Source organism: Acipenser ruthenus, chromosome 2 (genome assembly GCF_902713425.1).
Source record: "Acipenser ruthenus chromosome 2, fAciRut3.2 maternal haplotype, whole genome shotgun sequence".
Taxonomy (NCBI): Eukaryota; Metazoa; Chordata; class Actinopteri; order Acipenseriformes; family Acipenseridae; genus Acipenser; species Acipenser ruthenus.
In genome coordinates this window covers 71840834-71864324 of record NC_081190.1, presented here as the reverse complement: position 1 = coordinate 71864324, position 23491 = coordinate 71840834, and the positions used below count along the sequence as shown (strand labels likewise).

At 41.7% G+C, this 23491-nt stretch overlaps 1 protein-coding gene across 2 annotated transcripts in view; it reads left to right on the top strand.

Annotated features, from left to right (window-relative positions):
- The window catches only part of LOC117408699 (bifunctional 3'-phosphoadenosine 5'-phosphosulfate synthase 1-like), a 51895-nt gene that overhangs the window by 5555 nt on the left and 22849 nt on the right, over nt 1-23491 (top strand). For both annotated transcript variants that reach the window (XM_034013937.3, XM_034013938.3), the window contains 5 exons: nt 2791-3026; nt 6114-6252; nt 6769-6887; nt 14600-14713; nt 15331-15442. In XM_034013937.3, the coding sequence (XP_033869828.3) occupies nt 2791-3026; nt 6114-6252; nt 6769-6887; nt 14600-14713; nt 15331-15442 (720 nt within the window). The remainder of the gene's footprint in view (nt 1-2790; nt 3027-6113; nt 6253-6768; nt 6888-14599; nt 14714-15330; nt 15443-23491) is intronic.

Here is a 23491-nt window from a genome sequence, read left to right as displayed (position 1 = left end):
AAGATCATCTTACCAAATAAGTGTGTTGTGTTCAAGCATAATGCAAAATTCGGCACGACATGGGCAGATGATGGGAGGTTTCCGTTCTGAGTGAGTGTTTTGAAAGCATTATGAATGTTTGTTCACCACTGCTACATCGTTAGAAAATTGGCTTTTCTTGCATTTATAAACACAAGCCTGTGAATGTGAGAGTATATCTGTACACTTTTTTAAGCACTCACCCACAGGACTACTGAGACACAGACATCAACTAGTCCCCATCGGTTTTAATTTGCCTCGGGTGAATGGGCAAGCGTTAGTTTCTAACCCTGTTTATGTGAAGCAAAATAAAGGTTTGCAACATGCTATAACACAGTAAACCTGCTCTCTCTTTACAGGCTACAAATAAGACTTTGTAGTTGAAGTTCATCTATATATATATATATATATATATATATATATATATATATATATATATATATATATATATATATATATATATATATATATATTGTAACAGATCTCCACCCACTTGGGTTCGTTGCCCCTTTAAAAATAGACCCAGCACACAGAAATGGATTTTAAGCGCTGGTGCGCTATTTTTAATAAACACAAAAATCAAACAAAACACACAAAATAAACACCTAGCTCTGTACGAGCACTAACTAACACACAGGTACACCCTGGCTAACACGGGACAGCTACGCTGTTTCCCCGTCCTTACAAACCACACTGGTTTTATACAGCACTTACTTTTTAGCTCATGACTGCCAGGAAGCAGAGCACACCTTTCTGCCTCCTTCTCCTCAGCAGCCTTGAGCAGACTAGCTGCCTCTCTTAAATACCCTGCACCTGGTTTTAATTTAACAATAGCCAACAGGTGCAGGGGATAATTAATAATAAAACCATTAACAAATCAATTAAACAATAAAGCAAAACAATTAAACTAAACAAATGTGCATTCTGCACATGTTTTCCACTCAGGGAGGCTTTAACCCCCTCCCTGCTGTGTTACACTTCCCCCCCCTTGTCTTTTCAAGACACCGGCCACTCGACGGCCACCTCCCTCCACCCTTAAATGACCACCCACCCTCAAGTCCAGCAATGTCAATTGTCGCCCTCTTCCACGGGCGGGCTTGAGGGTGGGTTGGTCCCTCCGGCGTTTCCAGGGATGGACCTAGGACCGACGAGGAGGGACCCAGACGGCTTGTCCAGGGCGACCACAGCGCAGGCCGGTGACCGGGAGCCAGGACTGGCAGGCAGAGGCGCGTGGCTGTGGACCGGCGCAGCGACGTCTTGAATCTCAGGGGGAGCGGAGCAGTAGGTAGGCGGAATGGAGCAATCAGCAGGGGGAGCGCCAGCGACGTCTGCCTTTTGCGCAGTGACGTCTTCATCCTGCGCAGCGACGTCTGGGATTCCAGGGGGAGTGAAGCAAGGAACCAGGCAGGCGACTGTGCCTGGCTGTACTGCGACCTGGGAGCCAGGTCAAGCGGAGGGAGGTCTGGGCATTCCGGCCTGGTGTCCACGCTGCCGGGACAAGGGACCTCCCTCGGCAACGCCGGACTGGCTTGCAGGGGAGGCGGCACATCCTCCCCCTTGACTTCCACCGGTGACTCTGGCAACAGTGGCTCCTCCCCTCTGGGCTCTGAAAGCGGCGGCTCCTCCCCTCTGGGCTCTGGAAGCGGCGGCTCCTCCCCTCTGGGCTCTGGAAGCGGCGGCTCCTCCCCTCTGGGCTCTGGAGACTGCGGAGCTACGCTAGCCTGCTCCCATTCCAGGAGTAACCGCTCCAATTCGGTTGGCTCCCGCTCCTGTCTCTTCTGCGGTGCCAACCCCATCTCTCTCTCCCATCTCTCCAGCTGCTCCTTCTGAGCAGCGGCATTTCTATTAATCTGCTCGATCAGGTACCATAAATCCATCTTTCTGGGTCGTAGGGGCGCCCACACTTTCTGACACCAAATGTAACAGATCTTTACCCACTCGGGTTCGTTGCCCCTTTAAAAATAGACCCAGCACACAGAAATGGATTTTAAGCGCTGGTGCGCTATTTTTAATAAACACAAAAATCAAACAAAACACACAAAATAAACACCTAGCTCTGTACGAGCACTAACTAACACACAGGTACACCCTGGCTAACACGGGACAGCTACGCTGTTTCCCCGTCCTTACAAACCACACTGGTTTTATACAGCACTTACTTTTTAGCTCATGACTGCCAGGAAGCAGAGCACACCTTTCTGCCTCCTTCTCCTCAGCAGCCTTGAGCAGACTAGCTGCCTCTCTTAAATACCCTGCACCTGGTTTTAATTTAACAATAGCCAACAGGTGCAGGGGATAATTAATAATAAAACCATTAACAAATCAATTAAACAATAAAGCAAAACAATTAAACTAAACAAATGTGCATTCTGCACATGTTTTCCACTCAGGGAGGCTTTAACCCCCTCCCTGCTGTGTTACACTATATATATATACAATATATATATATATATATATATATATATATATATATATATATATATACAATATATATATATATATATATATATATATATATATATATATATATATATATATATATATATATATATATATAAATCAATCATTAGAACAAGCTCTGATCCTGCCTCAAACGGAGCTCAGGATCAGTGCTGGTCCTTTTTAGGACAACCCAACACGTCACAAGATCAAGACTGGAGCCTGGGTCCAGGATCGGATGCATTTTGCTGGTTTCTTTTGTTATTTCTGTACCTGTTTTACAGTTCAGTGCTTTATAGTTATGGATGTTCTTTTTTTGTTTTTGGCTGTCAGGTCTGTCTGGAGCTGGCAAGACCACGGTGAGCATGGCTATAGAGGAGCATCTGGTTTGCCATGGCATTCCCTGCTACACTCTGGATGGTGACAATATCCGCCAAGGTCTGAACAAAAATCTTGGTTTCTCTCCAGAAGACAGAGAAGAAAATATCCGCCGGATTGCTGAAGTGGCCAGACTTTTTGCAGATGCAGGTCTTGTTTGCATTGCCAGTTTTATTTCTCCATACAACAGGGTAAGACTCTGATTTGTAGGGCTGCAACGCAGGGTACATTTTGACCTTTGAAGTTTTGGAACACATTACCGAAGTAAAGTTCGAACTTTCGATGGTACTAATTTGCATAATTTACTGGCGAGGTCACCATAGCTACTAGTTTATATTTGATTGAAAATCCTATTATTTTACTGGTAAGCCATATACATTGAATAAAACATTCACATTTAGTTTTAAAATACGTTATATAGCAGTAATCATGTTTTTTATAATTTAAATAAAAATACACGTTTATTTACACAAAATTGATGTTGCTTGCGATATACTATGTACAGTAAGCTTGTATTACAGCAGCACCAACTGCAGCTTTATTTAACATTCTCCGTTCCAAGCAGGTTTTCGATCTCAGTCACATTTTACTACTACTACTACAAATGATAATAATAATAATAATAATAATAATAATAATAATAATAATAATAATAATAATAATAACAGGACCTTACGCTTGTCAAGTGACCCCAGAGATTGGATGAGCCTCCATGATACATCAACAGTCGCTTGCACAGTTTGCGTTCAACTTTTTTTTTTTGGTTGTTTTGCTGTTGGCGAATGAAATGAAAGTTCTGCCTCTGGGTAACACGAGCTGGAGGGGGGAGGGTCGGACAGTGCACCGTTTTCAAAATTAAAATTATTAGTGTTAGCGTGTGTTTTATATGTTTCAAGCATATTCTACCATAGCACTTATCTTACGCTGTCTTGTACACTAGTTATTCAGTACATGAAACATTACAACCACTATAGGTATTCCTCCCCCGCCCCCAGTGCTTTGGCATAATCTACCCTGCTCCAATACATGGATGCCTCCTGACGAACCATCGAAGGTTTAAAATTACTTTTGAATTCCTAGCTAGCGAACGAACCTTCGAACACAGCCCTACTGGTTTGGTTCAGAATGGGTAAGGGTTACCTTTCAAGTTAAGAATGTTTCATGGCTTAGAACATAAGAACATAAGAAAGTTTACAAACGAGAGGAGGCCATTCGGCTCATCTTGCTTGTTTGGTTGTTAGTAGCTTATTGATCCCAGAATCTCATCAAGCAGCTTCTTGAAGGATCCCAGGGTGTCAGCTGCAACAACATTACTGGGGAGTTGGTTCCAGATCCTCACAATTCTCTGTGTAAAAAAGTGCCTCCTATTTTCTGTTCTGAATGCCCCTTTATCTACCCCTGATCCTTGTTTCTTTTTTCAGGTCAAAAAAGTCCCCTGGGTCCCTTTATCTAATCTCCATTTGTGACCCCTGGTCCTTGTTTCTTTTTAAAGTCCCCTGGGTCGACATTGTCTATACCTTTTAGGATTTTGAATGCTTGAATCAGATCACCATGTAATCTTCTTTGTTCAAGACTGAGTAGATTCAATTCTTTTAGCCTGTCTGCTTGCGACATGCCTTTTAAACCCAGGATAATTCTGGTTGCTCTTCTTTGCACTCTTTCTAGAGCAGCAATATCCTTTTTGTAACGAGGTGACCAGAACTGAACACAATATTCTAGGTGAGGTCTTATTAATGCATTGTAAAGTTTTAACATTACTTCCCTTGATTTAAATTCAACACTTTTCACAATATATCCGAGCATCTTGTTGGCCTTTTTTATAGCTTCCTCGCATTGTCTAGATGAAGACATTTCTGAGTCAACATTATTATTATTATTATTATTATTATTATTATTATTATTATTATTATTATTATTATTATTTATTTCTTAGCAGTCGCCCTTATCCTTATCCAGGGCGACTTACAATTGTTACATGATATCACTATTTTTTTTACATACAATTACATTATTTTTTACACATTATTTTTACATACAATTACCCATTTATACAGTTGGGTTTTTACTGGAGCAATCTAGGTAAAGTTCCTTGCTCAAGGGTACAGCAGCAGTGTACAGCAGCAGTGTCCCCCATCTGGGATTGAACCCACGACCCTCCGGTCAAGAGTCCATAGCCCTAACCACTACTCCACACTGCTACCCCGAAAACTCCTAGGTCTTTTTCATAGATTCCTTTTTCAATTTCAGTATCTCCCATATGATATTTATAATGCACATTTGTATTGCCTGCGTGCAGTACTTTACACTTATCTCTATTAAATGTCATTTGCCATGTGTCTGCCCAGTTCTGAATGCTGTCTAGATCATTTTGAATGACCTTTGCTGCTGCAACAGTGTTCACCACTCCTCCTATTTTTGTACTAATCAGTACTTTCTGTTTTCTCCATGTTAACCACTCCCTAATCCATGTGCATTCATTTCCTTGAATCCCTACTGTGTTCAGTTTGAGAATTCACCTTTTATGCTGGACTTTGTCAAAAGCTTTCTGGAAATCTAAATAAACCATGTTGTATGTTTTGCAATTACCCATTGTCGATGTTGCATCCTCAAAAAAATCAAGCAGGTTAGTTAGACATGATCTCCCTTTCCTAAAACCATGCTGACTGTTTCCCAGGATATTGTTACCATATAGGTAATTTTCCATTTGGATCTTATTTAAGACAATGAAATGTTCTAGATAACATGATTATTAAAATGTCTGTGTAAAATAATGGCTTTAGATACCAGAATACAGATTCAAGGTATTTCTTTAATTTTATTTCAGCTTTGTGTAGTATGTTGAACCATACTGCATACTTTTAAAGCAAGGGCCCTATTCACAAGAAAAGCACTTCACTTTACTATATGCATTTTTGCTCTTTTAAACACAGCAATTAAATAATTGTTCGAAGGCAGAAGGAAAGGTGTTCACTCTGTCTTTGCTGCACAGCTTAAAACAAAAGTTATGTCTAATGAGGCTCAAATTGTCTTGATTAGATGGGGAGGAGTTTAGGACACATAATAGCTGCAGTTCTGTTATTGATAGCCTTGTTTTATTCGTATTTATATTCACTAAAATTGAAATAGTAGGGTACAAAAGTGTTTGTATACCATTTTCTAGAATCTTACAAATAAACATTAAATGCCCCCATGGTTACACATTGTTTTAGTTTGCTCTTATCATGCTCTGCATTTATTTATTTATTTATTTATTTATTTATTTATTTATTTATTTTCAGGACCGTGTGAATGCCAGGAAGATCCATGAAGCCACAGGCCTGCCATTCTTCGAGGTGTTTGTTGATGCTCCATTGGATGTTTGTGAACAGAGGGATGTCAAAGGATTGTATAAAAGGGCCAGGGCAGGAGAAATAAGAGGTAGGCCTGTTTAATGTCATCTCTTGGCTTCGACAAGGCAGCAAGTTTTTTTTTTTTTTTTGAGGTATTGTTATATGGAGGTGCCTTTCCGTATGTCGCACTACAGTTTTACATATATCTAGAAAACCACTTATTGTGATGACATTTTAAACAACAAGGTGATAATATTATACAATATATAGTTTGTTAAACCGTGTAATTGATAAGTGGTAATTTATTTAATAACCAAAGAAAGCCAACCAAAAAAGAATGGCTTTACTTTGAACATGCAAATTAATCACAATCACAATTAATCACAATTACCTCACTTTTACATAGTGTTGCTGCCCTGTCTCAGTCTGTGAATATGTGCTACAAATATGGGGACAGTATTTTCTATTTTAGACCTATGTTTTCTATTTCGTGAAAAGAACCTGACAGTACAGTATTTGCAATGGAAATGACGTGTATAATTGTTGAATAAAAGTATCTATTTGGAGAATAGGGTAGCCTCATGTACTTTTCTCCCTTTTACAGGTTTTACTGGCATTGACTCTGAATATGAAAAGCCAGAATCCCCTGAACTGGTGTTAAAGACTGATTCCTGTGGTGTAAATGAATGTATCCAGCAGGTTATTGACCTTTTGCAAGAAAAGGTAAGGATGTTTTACTGTCTTCCAGCAGTAACCCCCATCCATGAGACACTACTTCATGTGGTGATTGAGTTTGCGAGTCGCCACGATCCCTAAAGCTATGTTGGCGGGAGTGTATTCTCCTAGTAGGTTGTACAAAGTAAGACAGGTTCTGGTTGAAAGGCCAGACTAGAGGTGTATCCTACATTATTATTAGCAGTTACTTTAGTGTTTTTCGTTGGGCTAGCGTCTCGGCCATACAAAATAGCTTTTTGCTACGTAAACGACTAGGACTAGGACTAGGGCTAGGAGTTTGTCACAGAAAATTTGGACATAAATCATGGAGCAGTCACTGTCAATGCGTTCAAAATCACTGAGAAAATGACAGAGGGAGAATAAAGTCACAGGGATAAAAAATAAATTAACTGTCTTTTAATAAAAGCATATTGTGTCTGGGGCGCACAGGTTCAGCAAAGAAGGACGAGACAAGCAAATGGAATTTCAATTTGTTGCTTTTTTATTTGCTCTGCAATGGCGACTACTAACTAACAGTAGCATTTATAAGCGCTGAACTAAGCAGAGAATAAAGACACAAACTGTGGAAAGGGTAAGCAGACGGGAAGCATAAAACACTATGGGAGTTGAGAAATACACACACAAGGATAGCACAAAGAGGGTGTGGGGCTGACAGTAGACATGTACATTAAATTAAGTGCAACCTTACAACAATTAAACAACAAATGGAACAATAATTTAAATTAAAAAGAGAAAACTCTCTCACCGATTGCTCACTGATTTCATCTGTTGTGGTACAACTTCATTGTTTTTTGTATTTCTTTTCACATTTTATTTTGGTACAGCATGTTGCATGTTGAGAGGTTTGTTGGCTTAATGGAACACTGGTTTTCCCTAAGAACATTGTGGTAGAGAGAAAATGATCTTTCAGCATCAACACTATTTACTGGTACTGTCAAGTACCTGGCAGCAACTACAGAACTGGTAAACATTGTCGCATTTTGTTTAGTTTAGAATTTCACAGTAAGCATGGTATTCACGGTCTTCAAACAGTGGAATGGCCTGGAACACTTCTTTCTCATCTATGCTGAGGTAGAAGCACTTGTTGACAGCGCTGAATAAATCGAAACATACATGCAGCATATATGTTTCGATTTATTCAGCGCTGTCAACAAGTGCTTCTTTGCCGATCGTGTGGTCATGTTCACTGGCACAGCTCTTCTCCACATTGCAAGGTCACGCATGTCATTGGCCACACTGTGAATGAATCACAGACTCTTCGTGATTTGTCAAGGTATGCATGATACAAGGTGCATACTGCTGGAAGATGCTTAGCTCTTCAAGGGCAACTGGTGACTGGCACAGATCGATTAAATCCCTGATGCATGAACTGTGGGACCGATCCCTTTCTTCTTCAAAAAATGAAAGTTAGTCCTCTGTGTGGTTTAAGTGAAACAAAGCTGCCTCGAACCAACTGTTCCAGTGTGTTATGACTGGACTGGGTGGAGCGCAAGGATTCTTTCCTTTATCCTGTAGGTGCATACAGAAGCAAGCTTTGCGTGCAGAGCAGGCTATAAATGCTTGTTTCACAGCTACAACCAGGTCGTTCACTTTCTTAAATTTTTTATGCCACACATCAACTAGGTTCAGCAGATGAGCTACACACGTCACATGCACTGCATTCAGAAATAACAACTTCATGCCCTGCGTGTATGGCGCATTGTCCGACACAACAGCAGTGATTCGTTCAAAGGAAACCTCGTATTTTGTCAGTGTTTCCTGTATGGCCTGGCTCACAGTCTTAAATTCACAGCTTCTAGAACAACATTAGCAAGTCTAGCAGAAGCACCTCACACTCTGGTTCACTTAAAACAGCCAGTATGTTGAGAACATACCGGTCTTCAGCATCCGTTGTCTCGTCGGTAACAATGCTGATCCCATCAGAAGCTTTAAGTTTTTCTGACATGTTTTTCAAGTACCTTCAGCAAATAGAATTTTCACAGCTGAGAAGCAGTTGGTACAATTCCGACGTTTTTCATGTTACATTCCAAATACTACTTCAGAGCCACGTTGTCAGTTGTATGCAGGGGGATGTTTGACTTGAAATATTTCTGACATGGTTTTCTGCAGTTTTTGTTCTTTCCTGTTTTCGGATTCAAGTGCCTCTCTTGTACTTTTGTGGGACAGCGTCACCAAATGTTTATCTCAGCTTGATTTTATATGCGTAATCCACTGGTACATTTCAAGATGAGCAAAACAATAAACCTCCGCTTTTGTGAAATCCATTTTTTGGATAGTGTGCAGGTCTTGCTTTTGCACTGATATTGGCCGTTTTACTTATTTTTGTCCGTGTCAAGGGCTGCAACGGCTCCTGAGCAAAGTACGATATCAGAGCTAATTCGAATGAATAAATGAACAAGTTTTTTTTGGTTTGTTTTTTAATTCAAAATGTAATGTTAATAAGATAAACACTTTCCAATAAAATCACATACAGATGGAATGCAATTTACTGATATCCCTGCAAGTCACGTACATCAGCAAAAATCATGGACACTAGCAAAAGTCAGGGAATCCGTGACACCCGCGACCACCGTGACTAAATCCCAGCCCTAACCATGATGAATCAAAACAAAATCAGGTTTGCAGAAGACTGGTGAACCTCCAACAGGATAACCGCTCCTTATGAAGCCCACCATGGGAAATTAGGGGTGCGAGGCAGAGTTTTCTTGGGCCTAAAAAAGTTAGTAGATTTGTTCCTGAGCTGAAGAATGTGATTGTGGGCAGGGGGTAAGCTTGGACCATCACCCTGTTACAGTGAGAACAATTTACGAAGTTTCCAAAACTGCACAGCTATTAGTTGAAATGAACAAGCACAAATTGGATGTCCTTGGCATAGCTGAGTGTAGTTGGACAGGCAGTGGTCGGAAGTTAGCATCGAATGGAAGCATGATTCTGGCAGAAACTACGGCAGGCACAGTAATAGAGTAGCAATTCTCATTAGCAAGGATAAGACTGATATTCTGCTCGAATGGGAACCAGAGCATGATTCAACTTCAGTTTTTCAAAGCTAAGTATAGTACAGTGTTATGCTCCAATAAACGAAGCAGATGAAGACAAGGATAGCCTTTATGAACTACTCCAACAAGTGATTGAAAAAATACAGATGCATAACCATATATTACTTGTAGGAACCTTGGACCTCAATCTAAGGAGAAACAAATTAAGAGGTAGGTAGGAAAGTTCAATGTCGGCAAGTTACAAGACCCAGAAGTAAAAGCCAAGTTCACCATAGAACTCAGGAATAGATTCTGCGCCCTGAGGAATGAATCTGTAGAATGAAAGACTGTAGAAGAAGCCTGGACCACTTTACAGTGACATCAGTAAGGAAACTCTGGGATACCAGAAACAATCCTATAAAGAATGGCTATCAGTAGATACATGGAACAGAATTGAAGAATGTGTGAAGCTCAAACAAATACTAAAGACCAAGTAGGCAAGAATGAAGCAGCTAGAGAAAATCTGCTATGAGAGACAAAAAAAGTAAAGAGGAGCGCCAGAAGGGATAAAAAAAAAAAAAAACTTTTTAGATCAAAAGGCAGGAGATGCTGAGCAGGCAGCAACAAAGGGTGACCTGAGCACTGTCTACAGTAAATATGTGGAACCTGCAGTTTGAACAGCATACCAGTTAGAGACAAGGACGGAAGGCTACTGACAACTACCACAGAACAGTCAGAGAGGTGGAAGGAGCACTTCACAGAAGTTCTACATAGACAGACCTCAAGTACCAGCTATTGAGTTATCAGAAGAAAACCACCTGGACATACTTGTGCCGCTCTCAGTGACAAACTCGGATCTGAACAGGCAGGCTTCAGGGAGGGATGCTTGTACCAGCTTTTCACACTGAGAAACATCATCGAACAGTGCTTGTGTACAGGGAGAGCCTGTGGTCCATTTTGAGGGCTTATGGTATATTAATATCAAGAAGTCTCAGGTGAGGTGGGCTCCCGAGTGGCACATCCGGTAAAGGCGCTCCGCGTGGAGTGCAGGATGCGCTCTATAGCCTGGACGTCGCCGGCTCGAGTCCAGACTATTCCACAGCCGACTGTGGACAGGAGATCCCAGGGGGTGGCGCACAATTGGCCGAGCGTCGCCCGGGGGGAGGGAGGGTTAGGTTGGCCATGGTGTCCTCGGCTCACCGCGCACCAGCGACCTCTGTAGTCTGGCCGGGCACCTGCGGGCTTTCCTGTAAGCTGCCCGAGAGCTGCGTTGTCCTCCGACGCTGTAGCTCTTGGGTGGCTGTATGGTGAGTCCGCAGTGTGAAAAAAAGCGGTTGGCTGACGGGACACGCTTTGGAGGACAGTGTGTGCTCGTCTTTGCCCTCCCGAGTCAGTGCAGGAGCGGTAGTGGTGAGCTGAGCTTAAAAAATAATTGGCCATTCTAAATTGGGAGAAAATAATAAAAATAATTGGCAACGACTAAATTTATGAAAAAAGAAGTCTCAGGTGATGCGTCTTAAGCTCAATTTGTACGGGACAAAAAATGACCAAATGGGCAGGTGGTGCTGAAATTTTGAACAGCATGTAGTCTCATGTGAGTCATCCATTTCTTTTTAGCCAAAATAATTCTCAGTGGTGTAGTGATCATTTATTTATTTATTTATTTATTTATTTATTGTTTTTAAAAAAAACAGGACATCTGGGCCTATTGTGTCTTTTTAGTGCCGCACAAATCGACTATATTAGTGTCATGTTGGAATTGATATAAGCATTTCCAGTGTATTCGCCTCAAAGCAATACCAGCATTTACAATAAACCATAATAGAATATTAAAATTGGTGTGATCTGTCCTGAGAGTCTACGGTTCAGTAAAACACCCAGATTGGGCATAACCAAATTGTGGACGGGCAAAAATAAAAAACATAATTGGCGACACTTAAAATAAAAAAAATAATGGATGCTTTGAACGAAGCATTTGGAGATAAGTATGAAAATATATATCACAGAAGGGATTAAACGGTTATTCGATGTTGTCAAGGTGCCGGCAGCATAGTTAGTAAGGTCTCTAAAGACATCAGAGCTAAACTAGTGAAGCCAAGTACACCTTCTGACAGCTTAAGGATGTCTGGAAGAGCCAGGTTTTTAGCCGTAAGTTCAAGATAAGATTGTACAACAGTAATGTGATGTCAGTCTTACTGTTTGGGTACGAGTGCTGGAGGGCTACAAAGCAATACATAAGAAAGATCTCCAGCTTTCACACAACTGGTCCGCTGAGGAATTGACATATTTTCTAGCCAAGGAAGGTCCCTTATGAGGAGCTCCTTCAAATTGCCACAATTAAACATATCACCGTGGAGATCAGACCACAGAGGTGGCGATGGCTCGACCAGGTTCTGAACCATCCCAAAAGCTGAACTGAGGTAGACATTGGCTGGCAGGAGAAAACGAGGGAGGCCCAAGATGGCCTGGAGAAGGACCATGATGTCTGAACTGCCAGCAGAGGACTCACCTTGATGATTGTTTGTGAGCACCTTATGTCCCACATGGGATGAAGAGGATTAAGTAAGCAGGAATCGCCTGTATCAAATTACTATAATGACAGTAAACAGACAAAAAAAAAAAAAAAAAACATGCATCATTTTAAGTAATTACTTTACGGTGTGCAATGTACCCACTTTTTTATTAAAAGAAATACATTTTGAAGAAATAATAGTAATGTACAAGTGTTTGTAAATGTGTTTTATTTAATTTACATAAATACCTTTTATTGAGCAGAAATATGATTTTGACCTACCAGAGAATGGTTCTCCCATTTTACTTTTTTTTTTTTCATCACTATTTCTTTTTAGCACATCCAAAGATAATTATCAAATGTGATTGGGTAGAATTGAGTCTGTTGCCCTTTTAACATCAGCAACATAGAACAGTGTTAAAAGTGGGATATTTTATGTCTTACTTGTATTACTTGTATTGTAACGCTTGAAATGTTTTTGCTTACGATTGTAAGTCGCCCTGGATAAGGGCGTCTGCTAAGAAATAGATAATAATAATAATAATGTCTTGGTCTTTTCTTAGAGTTGTCATTAGTATGGTTATGCCCAGTAGATGGAGGTATAGGATGCAGTTGTGTTTGGTAACATTTAGACTATTTCTTTTTAGATACTGTACCTACAGAAGTCAAGGATACACATTTTTACTTGAGTTTCAGGATTGTTATTATTTAGTATTTTCTTCCAAGTCTTGTCCCTTCAACCATATACTATACATATACAGGAATACATATTGTGTGTTCAGGTCTGTTCTTGGAGAAGTTGTGAACTTATGTCTCATTATTTGTATTATTTCAGCTTTTTTTTGCAAATACTTACAAATGTTTCATCCCTGATTTTCAGATAAAGGAAGGGAAATATCACAGCGTTCTCCCTAGATATGTGATCGACCTTGAAGTTTAGCTGATAGAAGTAATTGAATGTTGGCTCTTTTTCAGTATTGTTACATTATATCTGAATATCTTTTCTGCCACACCTGGTGTGGAGTTTTGGAAGGAGTATTTTAACAAGTATAGAGTTTATACACAATGTGTATGCCGGTTATACTTTAGGTGTTGACTGGAAACATCTGTTGGGAAGATGTATAACAAGCCCCAACTGTACATTGCTTTATTTTTGTGAAGTTCACCTGGTACATGACATCAGTGGATCATGTAAGCCCCGTTTCTTCATAGTTAAGTCATTTCTTAATTGTCTGAGATGCACTGGCAGCTGCATTTTGTTTTGCTATATAACAGTGAAAAGGGGCTTTCTACTTGCTGCTTCTCACTGTTTATTATTTAGAATTAAATGGGAATGAAACAGAGATAAATAATAACACTCGCAGTAACGTGTTTTATAAATCCCGGATGTGAAGTTATACATGGTTCTCTGTATGGATGGGTAGTTTTTTGTATTTAATTATCGAATATACATAATTTACTAAAAGATTAAACGATTACACTGTTCTACTTTACATTAACGTGCCATTGGCTAAAAATAATGCTTACATAATACAAAATTGTTTACGTTAAGTAACATATTATATTAAATACAGTATATGCCTACCAGGTATACATTCTGCTACATGAAACCTGAAAAATAATGTAGTACAGAGTACATGTTAAATCATTGAATGTCAATAACTAAAAGTCAAGTTAAATATAGTTTTAATACGTGCATTTCAACCACCCCCGTTACCCATAACTACAGTTTTGGTATCACCCTCCACTTTTAAGAATGCCTGTTTTTTTTATGTAAGGCGATTGAGTAATTTGGAGCGATTTATTTAATATGTAGTTATACAATGGGCTGCAGCAGCAGGCTTAGAATGGTTAATGGGTCTGTTCAGACCATTTATATTTGTTGCAATACAAGGTAGATTATATGATTTTAGTAATTTTCTAATTGATTATTCAAAGAAACAATTACATATGCCCATCCCTAGTTCTGTATTTCATGTAAATACTTAAGTTTAGTTGAATTTGTCAAAACAAATTCAGTAATTGGTATCTGCTGGCTTAATTTAGAGGTCTGGCACTAGAATTATGAATTTAATCATTTTGACATGTGCCATCTGTTTTTAATTAACATTGCATAATTGTTCTTGCATAATGTATATTTAAAAGTAATCAAACAAACAATAAAAACATGTACTGGCATCTTTACTTAACTTTTCTATTTTGTTGCGCAACAGGACATTGTCCCAGTGGATGCCTCGTATGAAGTTAAAGAGCTGTATGTGCCTGAGAACAAGCTGGACCTGGCCAAGACTGATGCACAAACTTTACCAGCACTGGAGATTAACAAGGTAAGCCACAAATGCATATGGTATCAGTGTATGATTTACAACTTAGTACTCCAGTCCTCAAAGTCCTTGAAACTAATTGAAATGTTAGCATGAGCAAGGAAATAATTCAGGACCTTTACAGGAATGTACAGTAATTCTACCACACCTTCAGTTTGATATCTTACAGCCGTCCGTAGTTTTAGGTACTCTGTGTGTGTTTTTGAAGTGTGTACTCTAAAGAGTTTGTTTACTTCTGTAAGAACAGACATACTGCATATTGTATTGAGAGAACATGACACAAGTGCATATATTTCCACACTAGTTAACTTCACTGTTGTCTTTTAAAATAAATGAGGGAGTACAACCAAACATGTTAAGCAACAGGGTTTATTTGTATAAAGTGTCCCTTATTTGCTTCCCTGACTCTCGAAGCCCACCTGTTCTTTTGTAACTCCAATTTATATACAAGTACTCCTGTTGTGGGAGAGATACCTCTCCCTGTCTTTTTAAAATGCAACTATTTTGTAGCTTATATTATGCTGTAAGTATCACTTTGCACAAGAAAACACACTGGACTTTGTGTTAAATTGAAATGTGTTAGGAGAGCCATATTGATGCCCTGATTCTCTTCCTGGCAGGTTGACATGCAGTGGGTTCAGGTTCTGGCAGAAGGTTGGGCCACTCCCCTGAATGGCTTCATGAGAGAGAGGGAATACCTTCAGTGTCTTCATTTCGACTGCCTCTTAGACGGTAAAAACTTCATGACTTGGGCCACCAAGGTTTGGACATGGAGCTACTTATCCTTGGCTTCTCCTAGCACAAGTGAATATACAGTATTAATATATAAGGAATACATATCAAGGAGATATCTAGTAAGTGCATATTTCAAGGCGAATAATGTGCAATATGTCATCTAGAAAAATGTATCTGTAACAAAGAAACCTGCATTTTGTCACACTTTAAAGTATCCTCCTGTCCTCTGAAGCATGTGCTGTCAGCCGTCCACTTTTTTTCACACTGCGGACTCACCATGCAGCCACCCAGCGTCGGAGGACAACGCAGCTCTCGGGCAGCTTATAGGCAAGCCCGCAGGCGTCCGGCCAGACTACAGGGGTCGCTGGTGCGCGGTGAGCCGAGGACACCCTGTGAAAAAAAAAAATAAAATACCTAAATAAAAATTAAAATAATACATTTCCAATGCAGTTAGGCAATGTCCCTCCGTCTTGACTTAGCTCACATTGATTCGTTCTGAATACTTTAAACTCATCCCAACTACTGAGTGGCAGCAAATTTATTCATTTCTATTGGAGGATTGTAACACGCTTGCGAGATTTAAAACCAGATGTTCTTGTTCATGAGATTTGGCTGTATTACAGAACTGTAGGTATTTACACACTTGTGGAATTTAAAACATAATTGCAAAATGTAAAAAACCTTACGTAAACAGTTGTAGCAACACATGGGAACATGTAACACAATAAAATAAAATGTCCTGATGTACCCTTTAAGGGAGTGAAGGTAAACATTACACCTCTAGAATTCAAATGAAGACCCTTGGAGTCTGATCCCATTTACTACTACAAAATAAAAAAAAAAAGAAAGTTTGATCTATCAATTTCCATAGTATTTAATTCAGCATCAAACTTTCTGCACCAGGGCACTATCTACATATATTGTACAAAAGGCATGTAAATAAAAATAATAATAATTTAGCTTATACATAAAAGTACTCACCAGTCAATTAAATACTGGTTTTCCTCTCGCATCCAATTCTACCAAAAATAAAATAAATGTGTTGGCATGTGCACCACCAGGGGTCCATTTTGAGTCCAAAGCACTGTGTTCTGGCAGCACCCCTAGAATTTTTAATGTTGAATTCTAATCGAAAGAAGGCTATATATTCTTGAGGTTGCAGAAAGAATCATGTTGACTACGTAATTTTCTTCATCACGAGTTGAAAAAAAATGCTGCATTATTTTCTGGGAAGGAAAAAAATAACCTTCAAAAGGTTTAAAAAAATATTGTCCCTTGAAGCTGATGCAGAACAGTTCCTGCTACTTAAATTACATTCAGAAAACTTCCAAAACCACCTGTCTCTCACAATACAGTACAATTTAAGCCAACAGTGCAAGTACTTGTTCTTTTAAGTTAGAAATTCTTAAGTGGATTAAACATTAGACATGTCTGTCAAGTTTTCAACCTCCTCTGAGCGGTTTATGCTACCTAGTCAGAGAAAGAACCTGTTCAGTCTTCCCTCAATCAATACCTGTCTGAACTTCAAACACATGTTTATTGTGTATTTTGGTTTAAATATTACAAATTGGACACACTCTTGCACTTACTTTTAAAGGCAAAAAACAAGCAAAGACACCTCTTAATAATTCACAGAACTTTGGTTTATCTCGAACGCTTTTTAGGTCAATTGCAGGGACTCCATTATGTAATTCCAAAAAGAAGTTGGGTTCTGATAACTACATAGATGTACAGTAGACTTTCGTTAATCCATGTTTCAATAATTCAAGTTTTGATAATCTGTGCAGTTTAATATAGTACATTATAAAAATGTATTGGTGCAGAAATCATCTGTTCTATATGGAAACATGTATTTGCGCGCTTTATTAGTGTGGAAATCAGCATATCTGTGCGGAAGCGGACGGTCATCATTTAATTTAATTAAATTCAATTGAGTACAGTATGTTAGCCTTGCGGTCTGAATATGAAGAGCAGTTATGACAATTAAAGAAAAGGGCTTGTAACCAGGAGGTCCCCGGTTCAAATCCCACCTCAGCCACTTGTGTGACCCTGAGCAAGTCACTTAACCTCCTTGTGCGCCGTCTTTCGGGTGAGATGTAATTGTAAGTGACTGTGCAGCTGATGCATAGTTCACACACCCTAGTCTCTGTAAGTCACCTTGGATAAAGGCGTCTGCTAAAAAAAAAAAAAAAAAAAAAGATCAGTGGCTTTTTTAAACCAACTGTCTCTGCCTCTGAACAATGCTGATTATGTACAGTATATGTTTTGACCGTTGTTGAGACATTTATATTTTATTTGTATTATTGCATTTTTCGAGTTTTCAATTAATAGGGCAGGGATTTCCCAAACAGTAAACTCAATTTCAGCTAATGTGTGTTTTTCACTAATTCAGACTCAAGTCTGTTCCAATCTACACCGATTAACGGGGGTCTACTGTAGTAGTATAGTACATGATTTACTTCATTACTTCACATATACATTGTAGCCAGAGCCAGCTAATTAAAGATTAAGTAGCGGGGTTCTGAAAAATATAGCATTATACGTCCCCACGTGTTGCTACAGTTGTTTAAATGATGTACCTGCAATTTTTCTTTTCATTGTTAACATCCTGACAACATTTTACATTATAAATGTAAAGTCTGTTTCAAAGGTTTTTTTCAAGATGTCAGCCCAGTGCACGTGGGTTTGAGAACAGGGGCGTGTCCCTGATCACTGCAGGAAGAGCGATTAGAAATACAAGAGCTCTGGCTTTGTGTTCCGTGTGACATCATGGGTCCTTATTGCTGTGTTGCCTGTTTGGCAATGTGGGCAATAATCCTTACACGATCAGCCATATATTATTATTATTATTATTATTATTATTATTATTATTAGCTGAGGGAAAGGTAGTTATTTACAGTTTTATGCTAAAATTAAGCATGTTGTTTGTTTACTGTACACATTACTGTGTCTGCAAACAAGCAAGACCTGCTTTCTGTTAAATATATGCAAAACCTATAGATGCTTTTGGTTTACCTCAACATTAGACTTGATGTAGTGTAAATTGAGAGACACAGATTTTGAAGACGTTGCTTCAGTACCGGTAACGTAAAACACTAGTTAAGTGCTTGAACTAGTAAAAACTAAAGAGAAAACGTTTGTTGTTTTTTGAAGTTAATCAAGACAGCAGCGATTCACACTTCGGGGGGAGGGGTATGGTGTTTGATGTAGAAAACGGGGTGGTGAGCCAAGGGAGTTGAACATACATTGCTTACGATTGTAAGTCGCCCTGGATAAGGGCGTCTGCTAAGAAATAAATAATAATAATAATACAAAATATTTCTGTTCTTTTTTTAAACAGGCACGTATTAATTGCTTCCACCCTCTCGCATCAGAAAGTGAATTTGCATGCATTTTGTGATTTAAAATCTTCTTTTTAATGTCGCCGTCACTTATCTGTACACCACACTTTTGGAAACTTACATAAACATTTCACATAAAAATACATTTAAATACAACTCCTGCAGTGTATAATTTTGATGTAGAAAACATGGGGATTCTGTGCATCAAATGTTTGCTATATTTATAGTCTCAGAAGTAACCCTGTGATTTTAGAGAAACTTTTTTGGACAGTGCTTCCAATAGAAACAAACTAGATACATTGTTTCACATAAACGCATTTGTAACTCGCTTATTCAGTGAAACAATGTGGTTACATTGTTACAAGTTATTTGTAGGGTTGCATAGTATCTTTTTACTAAATCTGGTACTTATGTTAGGGTTAGGAAGAAAAAGGAAAAAAGGCAATGTAGTTATTGTTGTTTAAACAAGGAATAAAAACTACATCTCCCAGAATGCCATAGCTATCACACTGGAAAAGTGTAATTATTACATAAAGAAAAAAATATGAAATGCTAAACTGAAATTGCAAGCCCTTTTAAGTAAGTGCTACGTTAAAAAAATAAATAAATACATAACATAATTAATTGCTGTTCTCACTACTGTACTACATATTCATTTTTACTAATTCTACTACTGTAAAACAGTTGCACAGCACACCCTGTGCTGCTGTGTTTGTATATTCTGTCTGTTCAGTGAAGGCAAATGCCCAGCCTGACATTGTGTTTTGTTAAACCTTTATTTTGGCCCTTGTGCCCTTTTGTTTGTGTTATTTCTGTTTATTAAAGTGTGCTTTGGAACTTAAACTGAAGCTTCCTTGCCTCCTGAGTCTCTCATGCTGCTACCCTGCTAGATATGGTGTTAGCAGTGGGATGCACTTGGGAGACTCGGAGCAGGACTGCAAGTTTTTTTTTTTCTGTTTTTTTCTTTTTTCTTTTTTTGAATAATGGACCGAGGTCGGGACGTCTGCATCACCTGCCTTAAGGGGGAGGAGTGGTGCTTTCTCTGGTGAGGATTGGCACATATCACCCGGCCACCCCCCCATATGACAGGAAGAGGAACTGCCAGAGATGGACCTCTCTGCCTTGCAAGCCACCTGGGATCATGGTTTGGATGCCCTCCTTGCTGGCTTGGAGGACCAAGGTTGGTGTCTGGCCTGTGGAGAGTTCAAGCGTTATGCGATATGCTGCCCTCAGTATGAAGAGCTGCCAACAGCCTGGAAGAGCAAGAAAGGGAGGAGAAGCCGGTCCCAGAGGAAAGCCAGGAAGAGAGAGCCAGAGAAGGGCCGCTGCTGTCTCCAGCGCGAGAGGGAGGAGCCCCGCGGTCTCCAGCGCGAGAGGGAGGAGCCCCGCGGTCTCCAGCGCGAGAGGGAGGAGCCCCGCGGTCTCCAGCGCGAGAGGGAGGAGCCCCGCGGTCTCCAGCGCGAGAGAGAGAAGCCCCGCGGTCTCCAACGCGAGAGGGAGAAATGCTACGACTGGTAGAGTCTACAGGACAACAGCCCGGCAGACCTCAGCAGCGAAATCTAGTTGCACTTCTATGTCCAGAGCCCAAGTGGGGAGAGCCGCACCAGTCCCCAGCGACCGAGGGAGAGCCGCACCAGTCCCCAGCGACCGAGGGAGAGCCGCACCAGTCCCCAGCGACCGAGGGAGAGCCGCACCAGTCCGCAGCGACCGAGGGAGAGCCGCACCAGTCCCCAGCGACCGAGGGAGAGCCGCACCAGTCCCCAGCGACCGAGGGAGAGCCGCACCAGTCCCCAGCGACCGAGGGAGAGCCGCACCAGTCCCCAGCGACCGAGGGAGAGACGGCTGAGGGAGAGCCGCACCAGTCCCCAGCGGCCGAGGGAGAGCCGCACCAGTCCCCAGCGGCCGAGGGAGAGCCGCACCAGTCCCCAGCGGCCGAGGGAGAGCCGCACCAGTCCCCAGCGGCCGAGGGAGAGCCGCACCAGTCCCCAGCGGCCGAGGGAGAGCCGCACCAGTCCCCAGCGACCGAGGGAGAGACGCACCAGTCCCCAGCGACCGAGGGAGAGACGGCCGAAGGAGAGCCGCACCAGTCCCCAACGGCCAAGGGAGAGGCGCACCAGTCCCCAACGGCCGAGGGAGAGGCGCACCAGTCCACAGCGACCGAGGGAGAGACAGCCGAAGGAGAGCCGCAGCAGTCCCCAGCGACCGAGGGAGAGCCGCAGCAGTCCCCAGCGACCGAGGGAGAGCCGCACCAGACCCCAGCGACCGAGGGAGAGCCGCACCAGTCCCCAGTGACCGAGGGAGAGACGCACCAGTCCCCAGCGACCGAGGGAGAGACGCACCAGTTCCCAGCGACCGAGGGAGAGACGGCCGAAGGAGAGCCGCACCAGTCCCCAACGGCCGAGGGAGAGGCGCACCAGTCCCCAACGGCCGAGGGAGAGCCGCACCAGTCCCCAGCGACCGAGGGAGAGACGGCCCGAGGGAGAGGCGCACCAGTCCCCAACGGCCGAGGGAGAGCCGCACCAGTCCCCAGCGACCGAGGGAGAGACGGCCCGAGGGAGAGCCGCACCAGTCCCCAGCGACCGAGGGAGAGCCGCAGCAGTCCCCAGCGACCGAGGGAGAGCCGCAGCAGTCCCCAGCGACCGAGGGAGAGCCGCAGCAGTCCCCAGCGGCCGAGGGAGAGCCGCACCAGTTCCCAGCGACCGAGGGAGAGGTGCACCAGTCCCCAACGGCCGAGGGAGAGGCGCACCATTCCCCAGCGACCGAGGGAGAGACGCACCAGTCCCCAGCGACCGAGGGAGAGGTGCACCAGTCCCCAACGGCCGAGGGAGAGGCGCACCATTCCCCAGCGACCGAGGGAGAGACGCACCAGTCCCCAGCGACCGAGGGAGAGACGGCCGAGGGAGAGCCGCACCAGTCCCCAGCGACCGAGGGAGAGACGGCCCGAGGGAGAAGCCGCACCAGTCCCCAGCGACCGAGGGAGAGCTGCACCAGTCCCCAGCGACCGAGGGAGAGGCGGTCGAAGGAGAGCCGCACCAGTCCCCAGCGGCCGAGGGAGAGCCGCACCAGTCCCCAGCGAACGAGGGAGAGATGGCCGAAGGAGAGCCGCACCAGTCCCCAGCGACCGAGGGAGAGCCGCACCAGTCCCCAGCGGCCGAGGGAGAGCCGCACCAGTCCCCAGCGGCCGAGGGAGAGCTGCACCAGTCCCCAGCGGCCGAGGGAGAGCTGCACCAGTGGGCACAGGTGCAGAAACAAAGGATGAGACAAGCAAATGGAATTTCAATTTGTTGCTTTTTTATTTTATTTCTCTGCAACGGCGACTACTAACTAACAGTAGCATTTATAAGCGCTGAACTAAGCAGAGAATAAAGACACACACAGGGGAAAGGGTAAGAGTAACGCACTTTGGGGGCAAGAAATACATACACGAGGATAACATAAAGAAGGTGTGGGGCTAACAAGAGACATCTACATTAAATTAAGTGCAACCGTACAACAATTAAACAAGTGGAACAATAATTTAAATTAAAAAGAGAAAACTGTTTAATGTATGTCCTGCAGCGAAAGCTAGCAGTTAGTGCAGTACACACACACACACACACACACACACACACACACACACACACACACACACACACACACACTGAATTTTTATGAACTGTTACCATAACTTTCAAGAAGTATTTAATCGAAGAGCTTAGTTTGATTCAGATATTTTTTCTTCTCCAAAAAAAGGACAGCAAAAATTCAATTATAAAAAGAAGACTTGCAGTCTATCTCTGTCTGTGAAAATAAAAAGTTAAAAAACAATGTCTCTGTGCTCACCGATTTCACCTTTTGTGATATAAGTTCATTGTTTTTTGTATTTTTCTTTACACATTTTATTCTGGTACATGTTCTGTTGTATGTTGAGAGGTTTGTTGGAATTGTGGTAGAGAAAAAATGTACTCATTTTTGTCAGTGTCAAGGGCTCCTGAGCAAAGTACAGTGTCGGAGTTAGTTCAAAATATGTACTTATTTATTCGAATTAACAAACGAAAAACGTATTTTTTTTTAAATGCGAAATGTAGCATTAATAAGATAAACACTTTCCAATAAAATCACATACAGATGGAATGCAATTTACTGACATTCCTGCAAGTCACGCACATCAGCAAAAATTGCGGACACTAGCAAAAGTCAGGGTATCCGTGACACCCGCGACCACTGTGACTAAATCCCAGCCCTAACAATGGGCAACAGACTGTTGATTGAAGGGATTATGGACTCTGATTTGATATGAACGTTATTTTTAAATTTAAAAAGATTTGGGGAAAAGTTATTTTCATTGTAAAAACAACTATAGGCATTGGAAAAGATGACATTGGAGGAAATGTAAAACACAACACAGATATGAGTAAGAATACGTATTTGTTTTATTGAAAGATGTGCTACAGATTGTCAACGTTAGCTCAGTAAACCAAACAAACTACTACGTTCTTTTGAAAGGGTTTTTTAAAAAACAGCGTTTGTGATTTTGACAGTAGGCTGTTAAACAAGTAATATTTAGAAGTTCAGAGGGTGGAAAAATGTGTGCATTTGAAGTTAAGCAATTGTTTGATGTATTGGTAGACGATATGGTAACCCTTTTGCTGTACTTAATATATAAAATCAGATATCCTTTGAATACTACATAAGGGAGTATTTCAGTCTCTCATAGACAAGATCC